This window comes from Pleurodeles waltl, chromosome 3_1 (assembly GCF_031143425.1).
Source record: "Pleurodeles waltl isolate 20211129_DDA chromosome 3_1, aPleWal1.hap1.20221129, whole genome shotgun sequence".
In the NCBI taxonomy this organism is placed as follows: domain Eukaryota; kingdom Metazoa; phylum Chordata; class Amphibia; order Caudata; family Salamandridae; genus Pleurodeles; species Pleurodeles waltl.
In genome coordinates, this window is record NC_090440.1 from 151,940,176 (window position 1) to 151,958,748 (window position 18,573).

Below are 18,573 nucleotides of genomic sequence, written 5' to 3' on the forward strand. Positions count from 1 at the left end.
AGCGGTCCGACCACATCCTAGTATTTGTATGTTTATACGTGCGTTTCGTTTTTGTGATTACCTGAGGCTTGCAAGACAGCTAAATCTGTCTCTAGGCCAGATTTAAAAATGCACTTACCTGTCCTGCAAATTGTGTAATCAGATGTTCAAACCTATGTGACATTATCTTGAATGTAGAGCATAGAAAGGTTCAATTACTGGGTTTCAGCACATGCTGGAATCGTGGCAGAGATGCAAAAATAATTGGGGGAAACATGGATGACCCTCAGTTTGCTTCTTAGCTTGAGAATTGGTACGTTACTGAGTTTCAGACATGACTGTTGTCCATGTGTGATTGAGGAAGGCTTGTGTGGGGTTTCCTTCCCCCGCCACTTCTGTCTTAATCTGGTAATGGATTAACGTTTTTCAATCACAATTGTTTTCCATTGCACATGTTAATAGTGCCGGTGACTGTACACAGCCCTCCAAACACCCCACATGTCACCTCTTTAGGACAGCATGAGGTTAGCAGCACAAGTGAAGCATAGGTGGAGATGACATTGTGCTGCATCATGCATCATCCCGCATAGAGGAAGGGACTAGAACAGTGTTTTTCATCCTTTTTACTTCTGTGGACCCCCACTTTATCAGTACTGGAACCCGGGGACTCCCACTAAATTGTTATTGTAAGCCGGGAACCGAGTCATTACTGGAAGCTGGGGACCCAAGCTTAAACCTGCTTGATGATTTGAACCTCAAAACACAATACAGAAACAAGCATTCACCAAACACATACACAAATGATAGCATATTTAATTTAATTTTCAAACAAATCTAATTTAAAAAATAGAAATGTTAATAGGAAGATTGGAGCTTTTCTAAATGTAACTGAAGCCACACATCGTTCATACTGTATTCTGTTTGATTCACCTGCACTGCTCACACGAATCAATCTGAGGATACTAATTCAATTTTGGCCTCCAATTTTAAATTCCTTGGCATTTACATTAAATTGAAAAAAAATGTAATTGTACATTTAGCCACTTTACTTATATATTAATCTGTTAATATTATTGAATTTTCTAAGCAGTTGCGGACCTCCTGAGGAGGCTTAGCAGGCCCTCAGGGGTCCCAAGACCATGGTAGTTTTGGAGCAGAACATACCCTAATGGGCCAGTACAGGGGGTTCAGTGTTATAGATGGCCAGTTTTTATTGAAAAAATGTGTTGTTTTACGCTTACAACTACGTGATTCAAAACAGTTATATTTGGGTGTTTTTTCTGTTTCTTTAGGTATAGATTTCAAAATCCGAACAATAGAATTAGAGGGAAAGAAAATAAAACTGCAAATATGGTAAGTTTTCTAAATGGTGGTCTTGTTGTGACTTGTTTTCGCAAAGATTATAGGAGTACATCTGTCCAATAGAGCTTTACGTGATTTAAACTATTTCAGAATTCTGCAAAAAAGATTAATACAACTTTTTTATTATTCTTTAAATACCCTTCCTCCTCCTCCACTGCTCCCTGCCTGTCTTTCCTGGGATAACCTTCCAGTTTTCAGAGGTCCGAGGAGTTAATGATTTTCTCAGTGTTCCTCTGACAATGCCTCAATTAGCTGTTGCATTACAAGTTACTCCCAATCACTCGTATTGTCTTGAGTAATTACGGAGAACCTGGACACCTGTCTGGCTTGCATATACTCATCAAAATTAAGCATAATGCGACAGCGGGCCACTCCTTGTAGCTGTAGCACCCTTCTGCTCCTCTCACTATTATGTGAAGCAGGAGGCTGTAAAAACTACAGCACCTCCACCAAGGCTTGACAAGGTGACCATTTGTGGCTAAAGATAAGAGATGCTGAGGGTACTTGGTGGTGCGAAAGACTTCTGACAGAATATTATAGATACTTAGTTGCATAATGGGAATGGAAAGGTAGACCACCATGTTGCTGAATGACTGTTTTAATCCTGGCACTAAAGGAAACAACCGTAAGGTGATGAAAGGCACTGGTAGACATTAAATGCTGACGGAACCTGATGTAAGTGTGAGATCAGTGCATTAAATGGATGGCTTGTTTGTAAAGAATCATAAACTTCCAAAGTGATTATGCTACCCTTCAGAATATTTTTAAGAGTGCAACATTGGTAAGGAAAGCACAGGCCTTCTGAATGAGTTCAATTTCTTAATCTTGTTCAGTTTACTTTTTATTATGCAATGTGGCGTGTAGGTTTCTTTTTTTTGTTTAACCTTTGTAGCTTTTTCCTTCACTTTATCCAGAAGTCACATTATCCAGAACAAGTCATATTATCACTGAATGAGTGGTTGTTCTGCTGAAAATATTTGGTTATGTGTTTAAGGCATCTCCTATGTCTGATAAGTGTCAGTGTAATTTATCTACTGACTTTTTTCGTGGTCATGCCTACTTAAATTCCCACCTTCGCCATCTGATCACTTAAAATAAAATCATTGAATTGTAATCAATGATACATTATGGTCCATTTGTGATCTTAGCATACATCTTCTATTCCTTATGTGACGTTGCTTGGTACAAACTGCACCCGTTTAAGAGCCTGTGAAATCGGACGGTGACGTGAAGCATTTGTGATTGTTGGTACCTTTTTTTTTTTTTTTTTTTTTTAATCTTTTTTTTATTTTATTTATTTCTAGATCTCTTGAAAGTGAATAGTTTGCTTATTGGAATTTCATTTACACTATTCAGTGAACAGATTTGGTTATTTAATTTATCTGTGTATCCTGTTAGTATAACACACCCTATTCTTTGTCTTTTGATATTATCTTTAGAGCATTCCTAGGCTTAATCATTTGTTGTTAGAATGGCTACATGGTATTCTAAAGCCATGTACCATGAAGTCTGAGTTTGATGTCCTGAAGTGACATATGGAGCGTTTTATTTCGGCCTTTATGGTCAATAATCTGTCTATTATAACAGTAAGTTCCTGTCTCTTGATTTTATTAACTCTGTGTGTAAAAATTCTAATTAAACCTGCAAATGAGTTAAAGTGCGTGAGGTGCTATTGGGTCATATTTCATTGTACACTTCAAGTACGACCTGTGCTATTCAGCCAAGTTCAAGAGATCGTTTGCTCCAGACACTGTATGTGTTGCTATGTTAGGGGATTTTACGGATAAGAGTTACAATTAGGGTAGTAGTTATGGATGGCACAAGGGGCTGCGCTAGGGTGAGGGCTGGAGTTATTGACAAGGATGGAATTGGTTATGTTTGAATACGTTTTTTGTTATGGTTGGAATAAGGGTGGAAAATGACTTTAAATGGTTTGGTTAGGTTTAGCCGTGGTTGTCGTTAGTGATGGTGGGTGTAGGTACGTGTGGAAAAAGGTGGCACATATTTGAGTACGGGGATGTCACTGTGAATTGTCAGAGACACCCTGGTGTAAGGGAACATGAAGTGTGCATTAAGGAAGAGCAGAAGGTAGAGATTAGGATAAGAATTAATGCAGGTCTATTTCCAATACACAAATGCAGTGGTGAGAAAATATTTTGACCTTTTACATTTTTGTATTTTCAGTTGACCTGCATGTTAGCAAATGCATTTTGCACAAACACACTAATAAGAGATATATGTGTATAAGTTTCACAGTTTAATCGTAAGTGATTTTGTTAATACAAATTTGTTAGTACAGGGAGTGCAGAATTATTAGGCAAGTTGTATTTTTGAGGATTAATTTTATTATTGAACAACAACCATGTTCTCAATGAACCCAAAAAACTCATTAATATCAAAGCTGAATATTTTTGGAAGTAGTTTTTAGTTTGTTTTTAGTTTTAGCTATGTTAGGGGGATATCTGTGTGTGCAGGTGACTATTACTGTGCATAATTATTAGGCAACTTAACAAAAAAAAAATATATACCCATTTCAATTATTTATTATTACCAGTGAAACCAATATAACATCTCAACATTCACAAATATACATTTCTGACATTCAAAAACAATTCAGTGACCAATATAGCCACCTTTTCTTTGCAAGGACACTCAAAAGCCTGCCATCCATGGATTCTGTCAGTGTTTTGATCTGTTCACCATCAACATTGCGTGCAGCAGCAACCACAGCCTCCCAGACACTGTTCAGAGAGGTGTACTGTTTTCCCTCCTTGTAAATCTCACATTTGATGATGGACCACAGGTTCTCAATGGGGTTCAGATCAGGTGAACAAGGAGGCCATGTCATTAGATTTCCTTCTTTTATACCCTTTCTTGCCAGCCACGCTGTGGAGTACTTGGACGCGTGTGATGGAGCATTGTCCTGCATGAAAATCATGTTTTTCTTGAAGGATGCAGACTTCTTCCTGTACCACTGCTTGAAGAAGGTGTCTTCCAGGAACTGGCAGTAGGACTGGGAGTTGAGCTTGACTCCATCCTCAACCCGAAAAGGCCCCACAAGCTCATCTTTGATGATACCAGCCCAAACCAGTACTCCACCTCCACCATGCTGGCGTCTGAGTCGGACTGGAGCTCTCTGCCCTTTACCAATCCAGCCACGGGCCCATCCATCTGGCCCATCAAGACTCACTCATTTCATCAGTCCATAAAACCTTAGAAAAATCAGTCTTGACGTTTCAGCTTGTGTGTCTTGTTTAGTGGTGGTCGTCTTTCAGCCTTTCTTACCTTGGCCATGTCTCTGAGTATTGCACACCTTGTGCTTTTGGGCACTCCAGTGATGTTGCAGCTCTGAAATATGGCCAAACTGGTGGCAAGTGGCATCGTGGCAGCTGCACGCTTGACTTTTCTCAGTTCATGGGCAGTTATTTTGCGCCTTGGTTTTTCCACACGCTTCTTGCGACCCTGTTGACTATTTTGAATGAAACGCTTGATTGTTAGATGATCACGCTTCTGAAGCTTTGCAATTTTAAGAGTGCTGCATCCCTCTGCAAGATATCTCACTATTTTTGACTTTTCTGAGCCTGTCAAGTCCTTCTTTTGACCCATTTTTCCAAAGGAAAGGAAGTTGCCTAATAATTATGCACACCTGATATAGGGTGTTGATGTCATTAGACCACACCCCTTCTCATTACAGAAATGCACATCACCTAATATGCTTAATTGGTAGTAGGCTTTCGAGCCTATACAGCTTGGAGTAAGACAACATGCATAAAGAGGATGATGTGGTCAAAATACTCATTTGCCTAATAATTCTGCACTCCCTGTATATAAAGAAGCAATTAGCTCGTTTTTTGCTTTAAATAAAGGCTAAAGTGAACTCAGTTTTGCACTTGAACATATAGGATGGTTTGTAAATATGTTCCTTCTAGTATGTCAATTAATATAAAACACTCATACGTATTTATCTTTCTGTGCACTTCAGATTTTCCTCATTGTTCTGTTTTTAGGGACACAGCAGGGCAGGAACGATTTCGAACTATCACAACAGCATATTACAGAGGAGCGATGGTAAGTGTGTTAGTCTTTCATTTGTCCAGCAAGGATGTGGAGCAAAGGATATTGTAGGTGTAATACCAATTGAATGTGTGTGCTTGGATATGTTAGAATGAGTCTATAAAATGTGCAATGGCATGTACTAAAGGGGATCAACTTAGGTATATTACTTCGTAGATGTTCTGCAGAGAATTTTCTGATGACAATTTTGAGGTCATTATACCTTGCTTACATGACTATGGCAAAACCTAACTTTTCTAGTGGTGACATTGGCCATATATAACCAAAAGCAAAAGGTATTTTTTTGAGAATGGATTTAGGCAAACCACTGTCTGGAACTGCTATTGTGCACCAGTAGCTTTTTTTTTTTTCAAGGTATAGATCATTCACACTATTCATTTGCATAAAAGGAAAATCGTGCAGAGCATTCTATTTTCTTATAAGTACGGTCTACTAGCGAAACTGAAGGTTTGTGCTAGACATTGAAAACACGAATGAATGAAGAGTAAATGTAATGCCAACATGTGGGTGATTAGAAGATAATTGGGGGGGGGGGAGGGGGAAACCTTAGTATGTTTTGCCGTTCTTGTAGAGATGAACAATTGCAAAAAATGATTACTTGGCCAATGTCTTCTATTATGGTTACAATAAATGATCAAAGACTTGGTGAATCTAAATGCTTCCATGAAGTAGTAGATTGAGGTCATATTACTTCAGGATCCCACTGACCTAGTAGCTTTCCTACTTTAAGACTAAAAACATTAGGCTTGAATTCCTTTTTTAATTGGACCCCCCCTTCATTCAGGCGGCAGGTCAATAAATAGCTATAAAACCATCATTATGGAATTATTAAAATGAAAACAAGTGGAGATTTCATTTTATGACCATAGTGACGCACTGCAAATAGTCCAGCATTGTTCGATCAAAGGGTGAGGAAGTGGCGGTCTACCCATGGTTCAGCCTTCAAACCACTTGAGCCCGTGTCGGAACTCATTGTGGCCTTTGACCGTACCTTTTATTTGACAGCAAGGTGCCTAAGTAATTATATTGACAGGATTGAAGTGGGGTCATTTTTTCCCCGAGAATTCATATTCCAAAAAATCAGTTATCAGGTCCTTATTCTGGTTTTATAAAAAAAAACTAGTAGCCATATTTGTTTTTTGTGTAAAAGTTCCTCCGGTCCGATGTTATAATCCTTGATGGCAGCTGCAAGCATCATCTCTGTCTGTTCGTTATTACCTTATCTGGTTGATGGGTGGCAGCTGAAAGGTGTGGAGGTTGAATAATGCATTAGAGGAAATGGGATTATTGGTATGACATTCAAAATAGGAACTAAGGTTAAAATAAGTCATTAAAACTAAATAAGATGGAATTGGATTGATCTATGAGAGATCAGAGGCAAATTTTAAATCAAGTAAGAGTACAAAATGCAAACAACCCACAGAGGTGCTAAAAGGCATGTGGTGGCAAGAGCTAAAAGAATAAACGTTGACTGTATAAATATGCCAGATGCTGTGCACTAGAAAGTTATTAGCCTGTGATCGAGCGCCTGAGCTTAATTCGGTGTATGTTGTAAAGTATTTCTCATCACATGGTGAAAAGGATAAGGAAAATATCCCCGAAACGGGAGCAGTTTAATTCTCACCAGTTTGACACTGCCAGTTTGGTGGTGTGCATGCACAGGCTTATGGTCAATCATGGGACAAGTCAATTAAACTGGGGTAGGTACACTGATTAGAATACTAGTGTCAGTGGGATTTCTGGGAAGAGTGAAACTAGCCTACAGTGACATGGATTCTTAAAATGTCTTGGAGCAGTTCCAGTAGTGCAAATTGTTTGAAAACAAGGAGTATAAATTGCTTTGCTGGCTCCTATTTGAGGTGTAGAAACTCATTCTGCCATCACGCTGCTAGGGTGACATGTAATCGGAAGGGCAACAGATGAAGGTAGCAGCAAGGCCACAGACCCCGTGAGAAAATTACAGTAGCCTTTTTATGAGGTGATCTGTGATAGATCTACTTAAAAACGTGAAGATCGATAGGGCTGAATGAACTTGCATTAATGGGAACAATTTGAATGTCCAGCAATAAACCAAGGGATGATGAGAAAAATAGTATACAGTGATGTTGATCTTGCAGCCAGGCAGTGGCTGATAACTCCTTCAGTGCTGCAGCGTGTTTGTTTTTCAGAAACGCCTGAAAACGAACTGCTTCCACAAGCATCCAGCAAAACACTTAAGCCAAAACTGCTGCTGTTCCAGGTAGACTTGCCAATCTGGAATCTCCCAGCTGTTACCTTGAACGCTGAACTGGTCTGGTCTCTAGAGAAGCTCATGGGGTAGCTTAGTTAGAACAGTAACCCAACCGATCTCTAGGAGATTTAATAAAATACTCAATTGTAGCCAAAAGGTAAGATTTTGTCACTGTATTAGACACATCATATACTACATGAAGACTATTTTTCCTTCTTGCCGACAGAAAAGCAAAGAGATCATACAGACACATACGGTTATGTCCTGTGCCTGTAAGCTGAACACATTAAGTAGTGATGGGCATGTCAAAGATTCCGTTAAATGTCATTAGAAGCAAAGAACATTCCATGTAATGAAAAACATTACAGAGGAGTTGAAAATAACTTATTTTAATATTTAAGTTTTCAGGCTGCTAGTTTATCAAATGGCAAACAAGGTGAAACTTGAGGGAACAATCCGCAACCTTGGCCAGGTTACCCGCTCACTTCAGATTCCTTTAACAGTTTGATCCTTCAATGCACAAATGACCTACAGCTGTACTTTAATCTGGCTGCACCTGGCATGAACGACAGACGGCCGGGCGTTCCAATGAATTCGGGGCTAATCTATAGAAGGCTTAGAAATTGAACGTTGCATAATTGATTTAGCTCTGATCAGAAGATTGTGAATGGCAGATCCAGATCTACATTTCGACTTGGTGTATAGTGTTATTTTTTGCTCTTTTGCTCCATATTGGAAAGAATACAGGATGACTATCCTTTTGACGTTTCGCCTAGACAGCGGCACTCTAGTCTATGCCACTGTACTCCGTACCATTCTATGCCACTGCTCTCTACGCTACTCTGAGCTCTACGCACGTCTATGCCACTGCTTCACACTGTCACTGCACCACTATATGCCATGCCACCGCACTTTACGCCACTCTACTCTATGCCACCACACTCTAGTCTACCCCCACTCAGCCCTAATCTATGCAATTCTATTCTGCATCACTCCTCAGTATGCCAGTCCACTTCACTGTACACCACTGCACTCTACACCACTCCATGGTAGTCTACGCCACTGCACTCTACTCTGAGGCACTCTGCTTTCTGCCACTGCACTGTAGTCTGCACCATTACACGCCACTCTACTCTGCAGCACTCTTCTTGACAACCCTCTGTACCACTTTGCTTAACACCACTCTGCACCACTGTACTCTGTGCCTCTAAACTCTACGCCACTCTACTCTGTGCCACTCCATTCAACACCACTGTACTCTACACCACTCCACGCTATACCGCCCTACACTTTACCACCTCACCGCACTCTACCCTGCTCCAAGCCATTCTACTCTACTCTATGCAGTGCCATGCCACTCCAAACCACAGTTCTCTACTTTACTCCACGCTGCTGTACAACAGAGCTAAAAGACCTTGGCAAAGCCAATAGCTCCAGTGTAGGCAACATCTTTTGGCTTTACCTATGTTTGTTTTGATGAGAAAGATAGACAGTGATTTGGCTGAGTAGAGTTCTAAACATTTCTTTAGACTGAGCCGACCTGCATGGGTTAACACATGCAGATAATAGGAAGACCTGTAACAGGTTTGAAATCTTGCTATGTTTATGCTTTCTAAACCAAGTATTGCTTCTCTGCTAAATATATGTGTGCATCCAATTTTGGAACTATTGTCAGTTGAATGTTTATTCTTGAATCACTCGCTTTCTAGGATTTGGGTAATTCTTGATTCTGTTCAACAGTCTTTGGCTATGAAGCTCTTCATTTCGTTGTCATTCTTTCATTAAGTTATAGTCTTGGTCCAGAAATCATGTTGATACCTCAGGATGGCATGTTCCTTAAGCAGCTGTTAAGTTGTGCACAGCAAAATAGTGCGTTGAAGGGATTTATTGTCAATCCCTTAGATTTACAGTTAAACATTTTAAAGCATTTTTGATGCAAGCTAGTAAAAGATTCCCAGAAATTCTGCATACAGAGGCCAATCGTGCAGTAGTTTCAATTGGTGAATAACTTGGTATATTACGCCTTGTGCAGTATTTATTAAAGTAAGTCTGCAGCCTGTTTTATTAAAAAAATCAAAAAAAGGAGGGTGAGTTGTTAAATGTGTTCAAAGTTATTTGGGAACTGTGTACCGAATGGAACCTACAGCTACTCTTATCAGTAGTGCTTCCTGTTGAGTTTAGAGTTCTGTTTATAATTAGCTTCTGCTACTGTTTTGACTATGCTGCACCCTATATTAAATATGCACGCCATAGTGTGTGTGTGTATATATATATGTGTATGTATCTCCAACCGGATCTACAGTAGAACATTTTCAGGCAAGAGGTGCTTATTGAGGTCGATGTTAGAAGTGATATGTGTGGTACGCATATAGGCTTCACCCCAGCTCACTAACATCAGTTCCTTTCATTTAGTGCTAGCAGCACAGATCCGCAGAGCTACCCTGGTCATCTTTTTGTTGCCCTTTTTATTATTATTATTATTATTATTTATATATATATATATATATATATATATATATATATATGTTCGATGGCATCTGTCGCTGTAGATACGCATGTTCTGCAATAGCTCGCCATCTGGTGTTGGGCCGGAGTGTTACAAGTTGTTTTTCTTCGAAGAAGTCTTTCGAGTCACGGGACCGAGTGACTCCTCCTTTTGTCTCCATTGCGCATGGGCGTCGACTCTATCCTCGATTGTTTTTTTTCCGCCATCGGGTTCGGACGTGTTCCTGTCGCTCCGAGTTTCGGAACGGAAAATTAGCTAATTTCGGAAGATTTTCGTCGGTATTGTTGCGTTCGGGATCGGCGTACTTAGATTCAACACCGCATCGAAGATCGAAGAGCTCCGGTGCCCTTCGGGGTAGTTTTTCGATCCTCCGTCGGGGCCTGGTCGGCCCGACCGCGTGCTGAAGAACGCCGATGGAACGGACCCCGTTCCGTTTCTGCCCCAAATGCCACAATAAATACCCCTACACAGACCAACACTTGGTCTGCAACCTGTGCCTGTCACCTGAGCACAGCGAAGACACCTGCGAGGCCTGTCGTGTGTTCCGGTCCCGAAAAACACTCCGAGACCGTCGAGCCAGAAGACTTCAGATGGCGTCCGCGCCGACAGCCCACCGAGAGTTCGAGGAGCAAGAAGAGGAAGATACCTTCTCGATCCAAGACTCCGACTCCGAAGGATTCGACGATACACAAACCGTGAGTAAGACGTCGAAAACCACACAGAGACACATTTACAAGGCCCAGGGGACGCCACTGCCATCCGGCCATGGCTCCACCCATAAATTCGGTGACCGACCGTCGGCACCGAAAAAGGCCCAAACAGTGCTGAGATCGTCCGACTCCGGTCGAGACACCGGCACGCAGCCTTCTCGGGACCGAGAAAGTGCTGGAGACAAGCCTCGACACCGAGATGCCGGTGTGGACACGGCTCGACGCCGAGACAGCGGCACCGAAACAGATCGACGCCGAGAGGTTTCGGCCCCGAAAAGGAAAAAAGTCACCCCGGAGCCGAAAAAACACGCAGACAAAGTTTCGATGCCGAAACAAACTGCAAGCGACCCAGCTTCAGGCTCTTATACAGAAGAGCACTCGCTAACCTCCCAAATGCAGAAGCATAGGTTTGAGGAAGAGCTACAAGCAACTGATGTGGACCATACGCAAAAGCGTATCTTCATTCAGCAGGGGACAGGAAAAATAAGCACCCTTCCCCCCATTAGGAGAAAGAGAAGGTTGGAGTTCCAGACGGAACAAACACCACAACCAAAAGTGGTGAAAAGAGTTACACCACCACCCTCTCCTCCGCCCGTGATTAACGTTTCACCAGCACAAACTCCATCACACTCCCCAGCTCACACCACCATGAGCCAGGGAGACCAAGATCAGGACGCATGGGACCTATACGACGCCCCAGTGTCAGATAACAGTCCGGAGACATACCCTACAAAGCCATCTCCACCAGAAGACAGCACCGCGTACTCTCAAGTGGTGGCTAGAGCAGCACAATTTCACCACGTAAGCCTCCACTCAGAACAGGTCGAGGATGATTTCTTATTCAACACACTCTCCTCCACCCACAGCTCATACCAAAGCCTGCCTATGCTCCCTGGTATGCTCCGGCACGCAAGAGACATCTTTAAGGAGCCGGTTAAAAGTAGGGCAATCACACCAAGGGTAGAAAAAAAGTATAAGCCGCCTCCTACGGACCCGGTTTTCATCACTACACAGCTGCCACCAGACTCTGTCGTTGTAGGAGCAGCTAGGAAAAGGGCCAACTCTCACACATCTGGAGATGCACCACCCCCAGATAAAGAAAGCCGCAAGTTCGATGCAGCTGGTAAGAGTCGCAGCACAAGCTGCAAACCAGTGGCGCATCGCGAACTCCCAGGCACTACTTGCGCGCTATGACAGAGCCCACTGGGACGAGATGCAACATCTCATTGAACATCTGCCCAAGGACTTACAAAATAGGGCAAAACAAGTGGTTGAGGAGGGACAGGCCATCTCCAACAACCAGATACGCTCCTCCATGGACGCTGCAGATACAGCTGCACGGACAATTAATACATCTGTAACTATCAGAAGGCATGCATGGCTCCGAACGTCTGGATTTAAACCAGAGATTCAACAAGCAGTTCTCAATATGCCTTTTAATGAAAAAGAACTGTTCGGTCCAGAAGTGGACACAGCGATTGAGAAACTCAAAAAAGATACAGACACTGCCAAAGCCATGGGCGCACTCTACTCCCCGCAGAGCAGAGGGAATTACAGCACATTCCGTAAAACGCCCTTTCGAGGGGGGTTTCGGGGTCAAAGCACACAAGCCAGCACCTCACAAGCCACACCGTCCAGTTACCAGGGACAGTATAGAGGAGGTTTTCGGGGACAATATAGAGGAGGGCAATTCCCTAGAAATAGAGGAAGATTTCAAAGCCCAAAAACCCCTACTACTAAACAGTGACTCACATGTCACTCACCCCCTCCACACAACACCAGTGGGGGGAAGAATAGGTCATTATTACAAAGCATGGGAGAAAATCACTACAGACACTTGGGTTCTAGCAATTATCCAACATGGTTATTGCATAGAATTTCTACAATTCCCTCCAAACATACCACCAAAAGCACAAAATTTAACAACACACCATTCCAATCTCCTGGAGATAGAAGTGCAGGCACTATTGCAAAAGAATGCAATCGAATTAGTGCCAAACACACAAATAAACACAGGGGTTTACTCACTGTACTTTCTGATACCAAAGAAGGACAAAACGCTGAGACCAATCCTAGACCTCAGAGTAGTGAACACTTTCATCAAATCAGACCACTTCCACATGGTCACACTACAAGAAGTATTGCCATTGCTAAAACTACACGACTACATGGCAACTTTAGACCTCAAGGATGCTTATTTCCATATACCAATACACCCATCGCACAGGAAATACCTAAGGTTTGTATTCAAAGGAATACATTACCAATTCAAGGTACTGCCTTTCGGATTAACAACCGCACCAAGAGTCTTTACCAAATGTCTAGCGGTAGTCGCTGCACACATAAGAAGGCAGCAAATACATGTGTTCCCATATTTGGACGACTGGCTAATCAAGGCCCATTCGTTCATACAGTGCTCAAATCACACAAATCAGATCATACAAACCCTCTTCAAACTCGGGTTCACCGTCAACTTTACAAAATCCAACATTCTGCCGCGCAAGGTACAACAATACCTAGGAGCCATAATAGACACATCGAAAGGAGTAGCCACTCCAAGTCCACAAAGAATTCTAAATTTCAACACCATCATACAACGCATGTATCCAACACAAAAGATACAGGCAAAGATGGTATTACAACTCCTAGGCATGATGTCTTCTTGCATAGCCATTGTCCCAAACGCAAGACTGCACATGAGGCCCTTACAACAATGCCTAGCATCACAGTGGTCTCAAGCACAGGGTCACCTTCTAGATCTGGTGTTAATAGACCGCCAAACTTACCTCTCGCTTCTGTGGTGGAACAACATAAATTTAAACAAGGGGCGGCCTTTCCAAGACCCAGTGCCACAATACGTAATAACAACAGATGCTTCCATGACAGGGTGGGGAGCACACCTCGATCAACACAGCATACAAGGACAATGGAACGTACATCAAACAAAACTGCATATCAATCACCTAGAACTTCTAGCAGTTTTTCAAGCACTAAAAGCCTTCCAACCAATAATAGTTCACAAATACATTCTCGTCAAAACAGACAACATGACGACAATGTATTATCTAAACAAGCAGGGGGGGACGCACTCCACGCAGTTAAGCCTGCTAGCACAAAAAATTTGGCATTGGGCAATTCACAACCAAATTCGCCTAATAGCACAGTTTATACCAGGGATCCAAAATCAACTCGCAGACAATCTCTCACGAGATCATCAACAGGTCCACGAATGGGAAATTCACCCCCAAATTCTGAACACTTATTTCAAACTCTGGGGAACACCTCAGATAGACTTGTTTGCGACAAGGGAGAACGCAAAATGCCAAAACTTCGCATCCAGATACCCACACAAACAATCCCAAGGCAATGCCCTATGGATGAACTGGTCAGGGATATTTGCTTACGCTTTTCCTCCTCTCCCTCTCCTTCCTTACCTGGTAAACAAACTCAGTCAAAGCAAACTCAAACTCATATTGATAGCACCAACTTGGGCAAGGCAACCCTGGTACACAACGCTGCTAGACCTATCAGTGGTACCCTGCATCAAATTGCCCAACAGGCCAGATCTGTTGACACAGCACAACCAAAAGATCAGACACCCAGATCCAGCATCGCTGAATCTAGCAATCTGGCTCCTGAAATCCTAGAATTCGGGCACTTACAACTTACCCAAGAATGTATGGAAGTCATAAAACAAGCCAGAAGGCCATCCACCAGGCACTGTTATGCAAGTAAATGGAAGAGGTTTGTTTGCTACTGCCATATTAATCAAATACAACCATTACACACAACTCCAGAACATGTAGTGGGTTACTTGCTTCACTTACAAAAATCTAACCTAGCTTTCTCTTCCATTAAAATACACCTTGCAGCAATATCTGCATACCTGCAGACTACCTATTCAACTTCCCTATATAAGATACCAGTCATTAAAGCATTCATGGAGGGCCTTAGGAGAATTATACCACCAAGAACACTACCTGTTCCTTCATGGAACCTAAATGTTGTCCTAACTAGACTTATGGGTCCACCTTTTGAACCCATGCACTCCTGCGAAATACAATTCCTAACCTGGAAGGTGGCATTTCTCATCGCCATTACTTCCCTAAGAAGAGTAAGCGAGATTCAGGCGTTTACAATACAGGAACCTTTTATACAACTACACAAAAATAAAGTCGTCCTAAGGACCAATCCTAAATTTTTGCCAAAGGTTATTTCACCGTTCCATCTAAATCAAACAGTGGAACTTCCAGTGTTCTTTCCACAGCCAGATACCGTAGCTGAAAGGGCACTACATACATTAGATGTCAAAAGAGCATTGATGTATTACATTGACAGAACAAAAAACATCAGAAAGACTAAACAACTCTTTATTGCATTTCAAAAACCTCATGCAGGAAACCCAATTTCAAAACAAGGTATAGCCAGATGGATAGTTAAATGCATCCAAATCTGCTACCTTAAAGCTAAACGACAGCTGCCCATTACACCAAGGGCACACTCAACCAGAAAGAAAGGTGCTACCATGGCCTTTCTAGGAAACATCCCAATGCATGAAATATGTAAGGCAGCCACATGGTCTACGCCTCACACATTCACCAAGCACTACTGTGTAGACGTGTTATTCGCACAACAAGCCACAGTAGGGCAAGCTGTATTAAGAACATTATTTCAGACTACTTCCACTCCTACAGGCTGATCCACCGCTTTTGGGGAAATAACTGCTTACTAGTCTATGCAGAACATGCGTATCTACAGCGACAGATGCCATCGAACTGAAAATGTCACTTACCCAGTGTACATCTGTTCGTGGCATCAGTCGCAGTAGATTCGCATGTGCCCACCCGCCTCCCCGGGAGCCTGTAGCAGTTTGGAAGTTACCTTCAATTAATTATATATGTATCATCTCAACCTTAAATAGGTGCATACTTAGTCACTCCATTGCATGGGCACTATTACTACAATTCAACTCCTACCTCACCCTCTGCGGGGAAAAACAATCGAGGATAGAGTCGACGCCCATGCGCAATGGAGACAAAAGGAGGAGTCACTCGGTCCCGTGACTCGAAAGACTTCTTCGAAGAAAAACAACTTGTAACACTCCGGCCCAACACCAGATGGCGAGCTATTGCAGAACATGCGAATCTACTGCGACTGATGCCACGAACAGATGTACACTGGGTAAGTGACATTTTCAATATATATATATATATATATATATATATATATATATATATATATATATTTTTAGCTTTCCTCCCAGTGTGCTGGGACATGTTTCCCAACAAGCCCACTGGTTTAGGCCATGTGAGGAATGCCAGACAAATATCTGTCTCTGACCCACTCACTATATCTAACTGCAGATTTTTCACCAACCCTCCCACCCTTCCTATTCTACTAACCGGCTTCTTCACCCTGCCATTTGGTTAAATTCTGCACACTGGTCAAAAATAATTCTGGCTTTGCTCCCATTTTTTTGACTCAGAAATAGTCTCAAAAGAAACTGATGTCCATGCGTCAAGGTGGTGCCCATATAGGCACTGCACACATCATGGCGCGTAGCGGATCACTGCCACCTACCGGCATGCAGAGGTACTGCTCAGAATTTGTGGATCCAGTCTGACACTAAGGTGAGGAATCTACAGTTAGTCTCTACCAGAAATAGCATTACTGAAGGTAAGTAACTTGTTCGTTTTTACGTTCTCAGACTCCACAAATGGTGCTATTCAAAAGATATTTTAAAACTAACATTAGCAATAGCTGTAGTTCTGGCATTTATGCGCGGACTTAATCAAATACAGGCATTCAAAGATACTGTTTAATGTGTCTGTTAAACACAGGTGCTCTGTAGCATGTAACAAAAGCATGCTTTCATTTGAAATGTTTCCATACAAAATAAACAGCCTTGTTTAATGAGAATGCACTTGTATTTTGTGAAGCCTCTGTAATCATTCAGACCATTTTTCACTCTTCATTTTTCCTTAGGGTATCATGTTAGTATATGACATTACAAATGAAAAGTCTTTTGAAAACATAAAAAACTGGATAAGGAATATTGAAGAGGTGAGTATTTATGAAAATATCTCAAATATAAATGAAAAGGCAAGCAAATAATGTTTTGAATACGTTTGAAAGCCATGTTGTATTTGTGGTCGACTTGAGTCATCTGGTAGGGTGCATTTTTAGAAATAACTGGCTGTGCTCTGTTAATTTTGACTAAATATTTATGAAGCTTTCGGATGCTATATTCATAAAATGAAAAAATGAGCTTATAGAGACCCAGAAGAAGACAAAATGACCAAATAGCAAAGAAATGAAACTTAGAAGACAATAAAAACTAGCAAAATAGACCATGAAGACAGAAAAGGTTACAATTTGAAAATATTACACAATAACCAGCTATTTACACTTTCAGTATGCTATGTGATAGCACATTCGAAAACTGAATATGCCAAAAAATAGGAGCTTTGCAAGTGCGATGTCTAGTTTCGATGGCCTCTGATCACCACCTAAAACATTTTTGGGCAAAGTGGCTGTTAGGGGCAGTGCCGGGAGTCAGCCTTGTCTGCCTGGCTGACAGGCATGTGATCTGTGCTGGCACACCCCAACTAAGACACCTTCACTGTGGAGGCAGAATGTGTCATAAAGAAAAAAAAAAAGGCAACAGGCGTTTTGTCTGTGCACTCATCCTTGTATCCTATCCCACAAGAACCTTGCTCCAGTTTAGGAATGATGCACTTTATTTTTTATTTTTTTTCCCTAACATTTATTTGTTTTAAATCTCCAGTGTAAGCTCATTGTAAGCAACTGACATTCCATATGACAAATATAACTGCACTGTAATGATATGCATTTTATTCATATTGTATACGATTGAAGTTACTCCCCAGTTGCTTCCAGTGCATCTCATTACCTTATCACACCTGATCCCAATTGTGACATTCACAGATGCTGGGTCTTCTGCCAAAAAGAAAATGAAGTGCAACTATTCCTACCCAGTAATGCAATCCAGTTTACTTGTCTGGGCACACGGGCCCTCTTTACGGCTTTGGCAGTCTTTTTTTTGTAGACCAAAGCTGCGGTCGGACCGCCCTGTCTGCGGCAGTCCGACCGCCATCGCAAGTGTGGCGGTCTTGAGACCGCCACACTCATAATGAGGGCCTGAGTCCCCGATGCCTCTCCTCATCCTGCAGAATCTGCTATCAGTCCTGCCCAGGCCTGCAAGTCCTGCGGGACCTGTGCATCTCTTCTAACTGCATACATTCTTTAACTTAAGTCCACTCTAACATATCATTTTCCCATCGGGGCACTTCAGGGAAGAGTTTGGTCTCGCCATTTATTGCAATGCAGCACTTGGTCAACACCAAGACCCGGCGCGCAAATTTCTGTTGGACTTTTGTATTCTTGTTTTTTGGTATAATCCCCAATAGACGCTGTTTAGTAGAGCTCTCCAAAGGCATCGCTGTTACCCTCCCCAGTTTTGATATAACCACATCCTAATAGTGCTATAGTGTGCTTCATGACTATTTCACATGGGGAAAGGCGACCTTCACCACCCCGCTCAGATTACCAGCTCTAGACAAGGGTGAGTATTTTATGCAGGGTAAATTGCATGAGGTTCATGTGGTGGAGGAAAATGAACTGTTAGCTTAAATTGTTCATTAATCACGAACTCCTGCACTTGAGAGCACACTAACTTTCACTCACCATCT

General features: G+C 42.0%; 1 protein-coding gene across 2 annotated transcripts in view; it reads left to right on the forward strand.

Annotated features, from left to right (window-relative positions):
• The window catches only part of RAB8B (RAB8B, member RAS oncogene family), a 156,956-nt gene that overhangs the window by 36,239 nt on the left and 102,144 nt on the right, over positions 1–18,573 (forward strand). For both annotated transcript variants that reach the window (XM_069222008.1, XM_069222007.1), the window contains exons 2-4: positions 1,272–1,332; positions 5,349–5,409; positions 16,847–16,924. In XM_069222008.1, the coding sequence (XP_069078109.1) occupies positions 1,272–1,332; positions 5,349–5,409; positions 16,847–16,924 (200 nt within the window). The remainder of the gene's footprint in view (positions 1–1,271; positions 1,333–5,348; positions 5,410–16,846; positions 16,925–18,573) is intronic.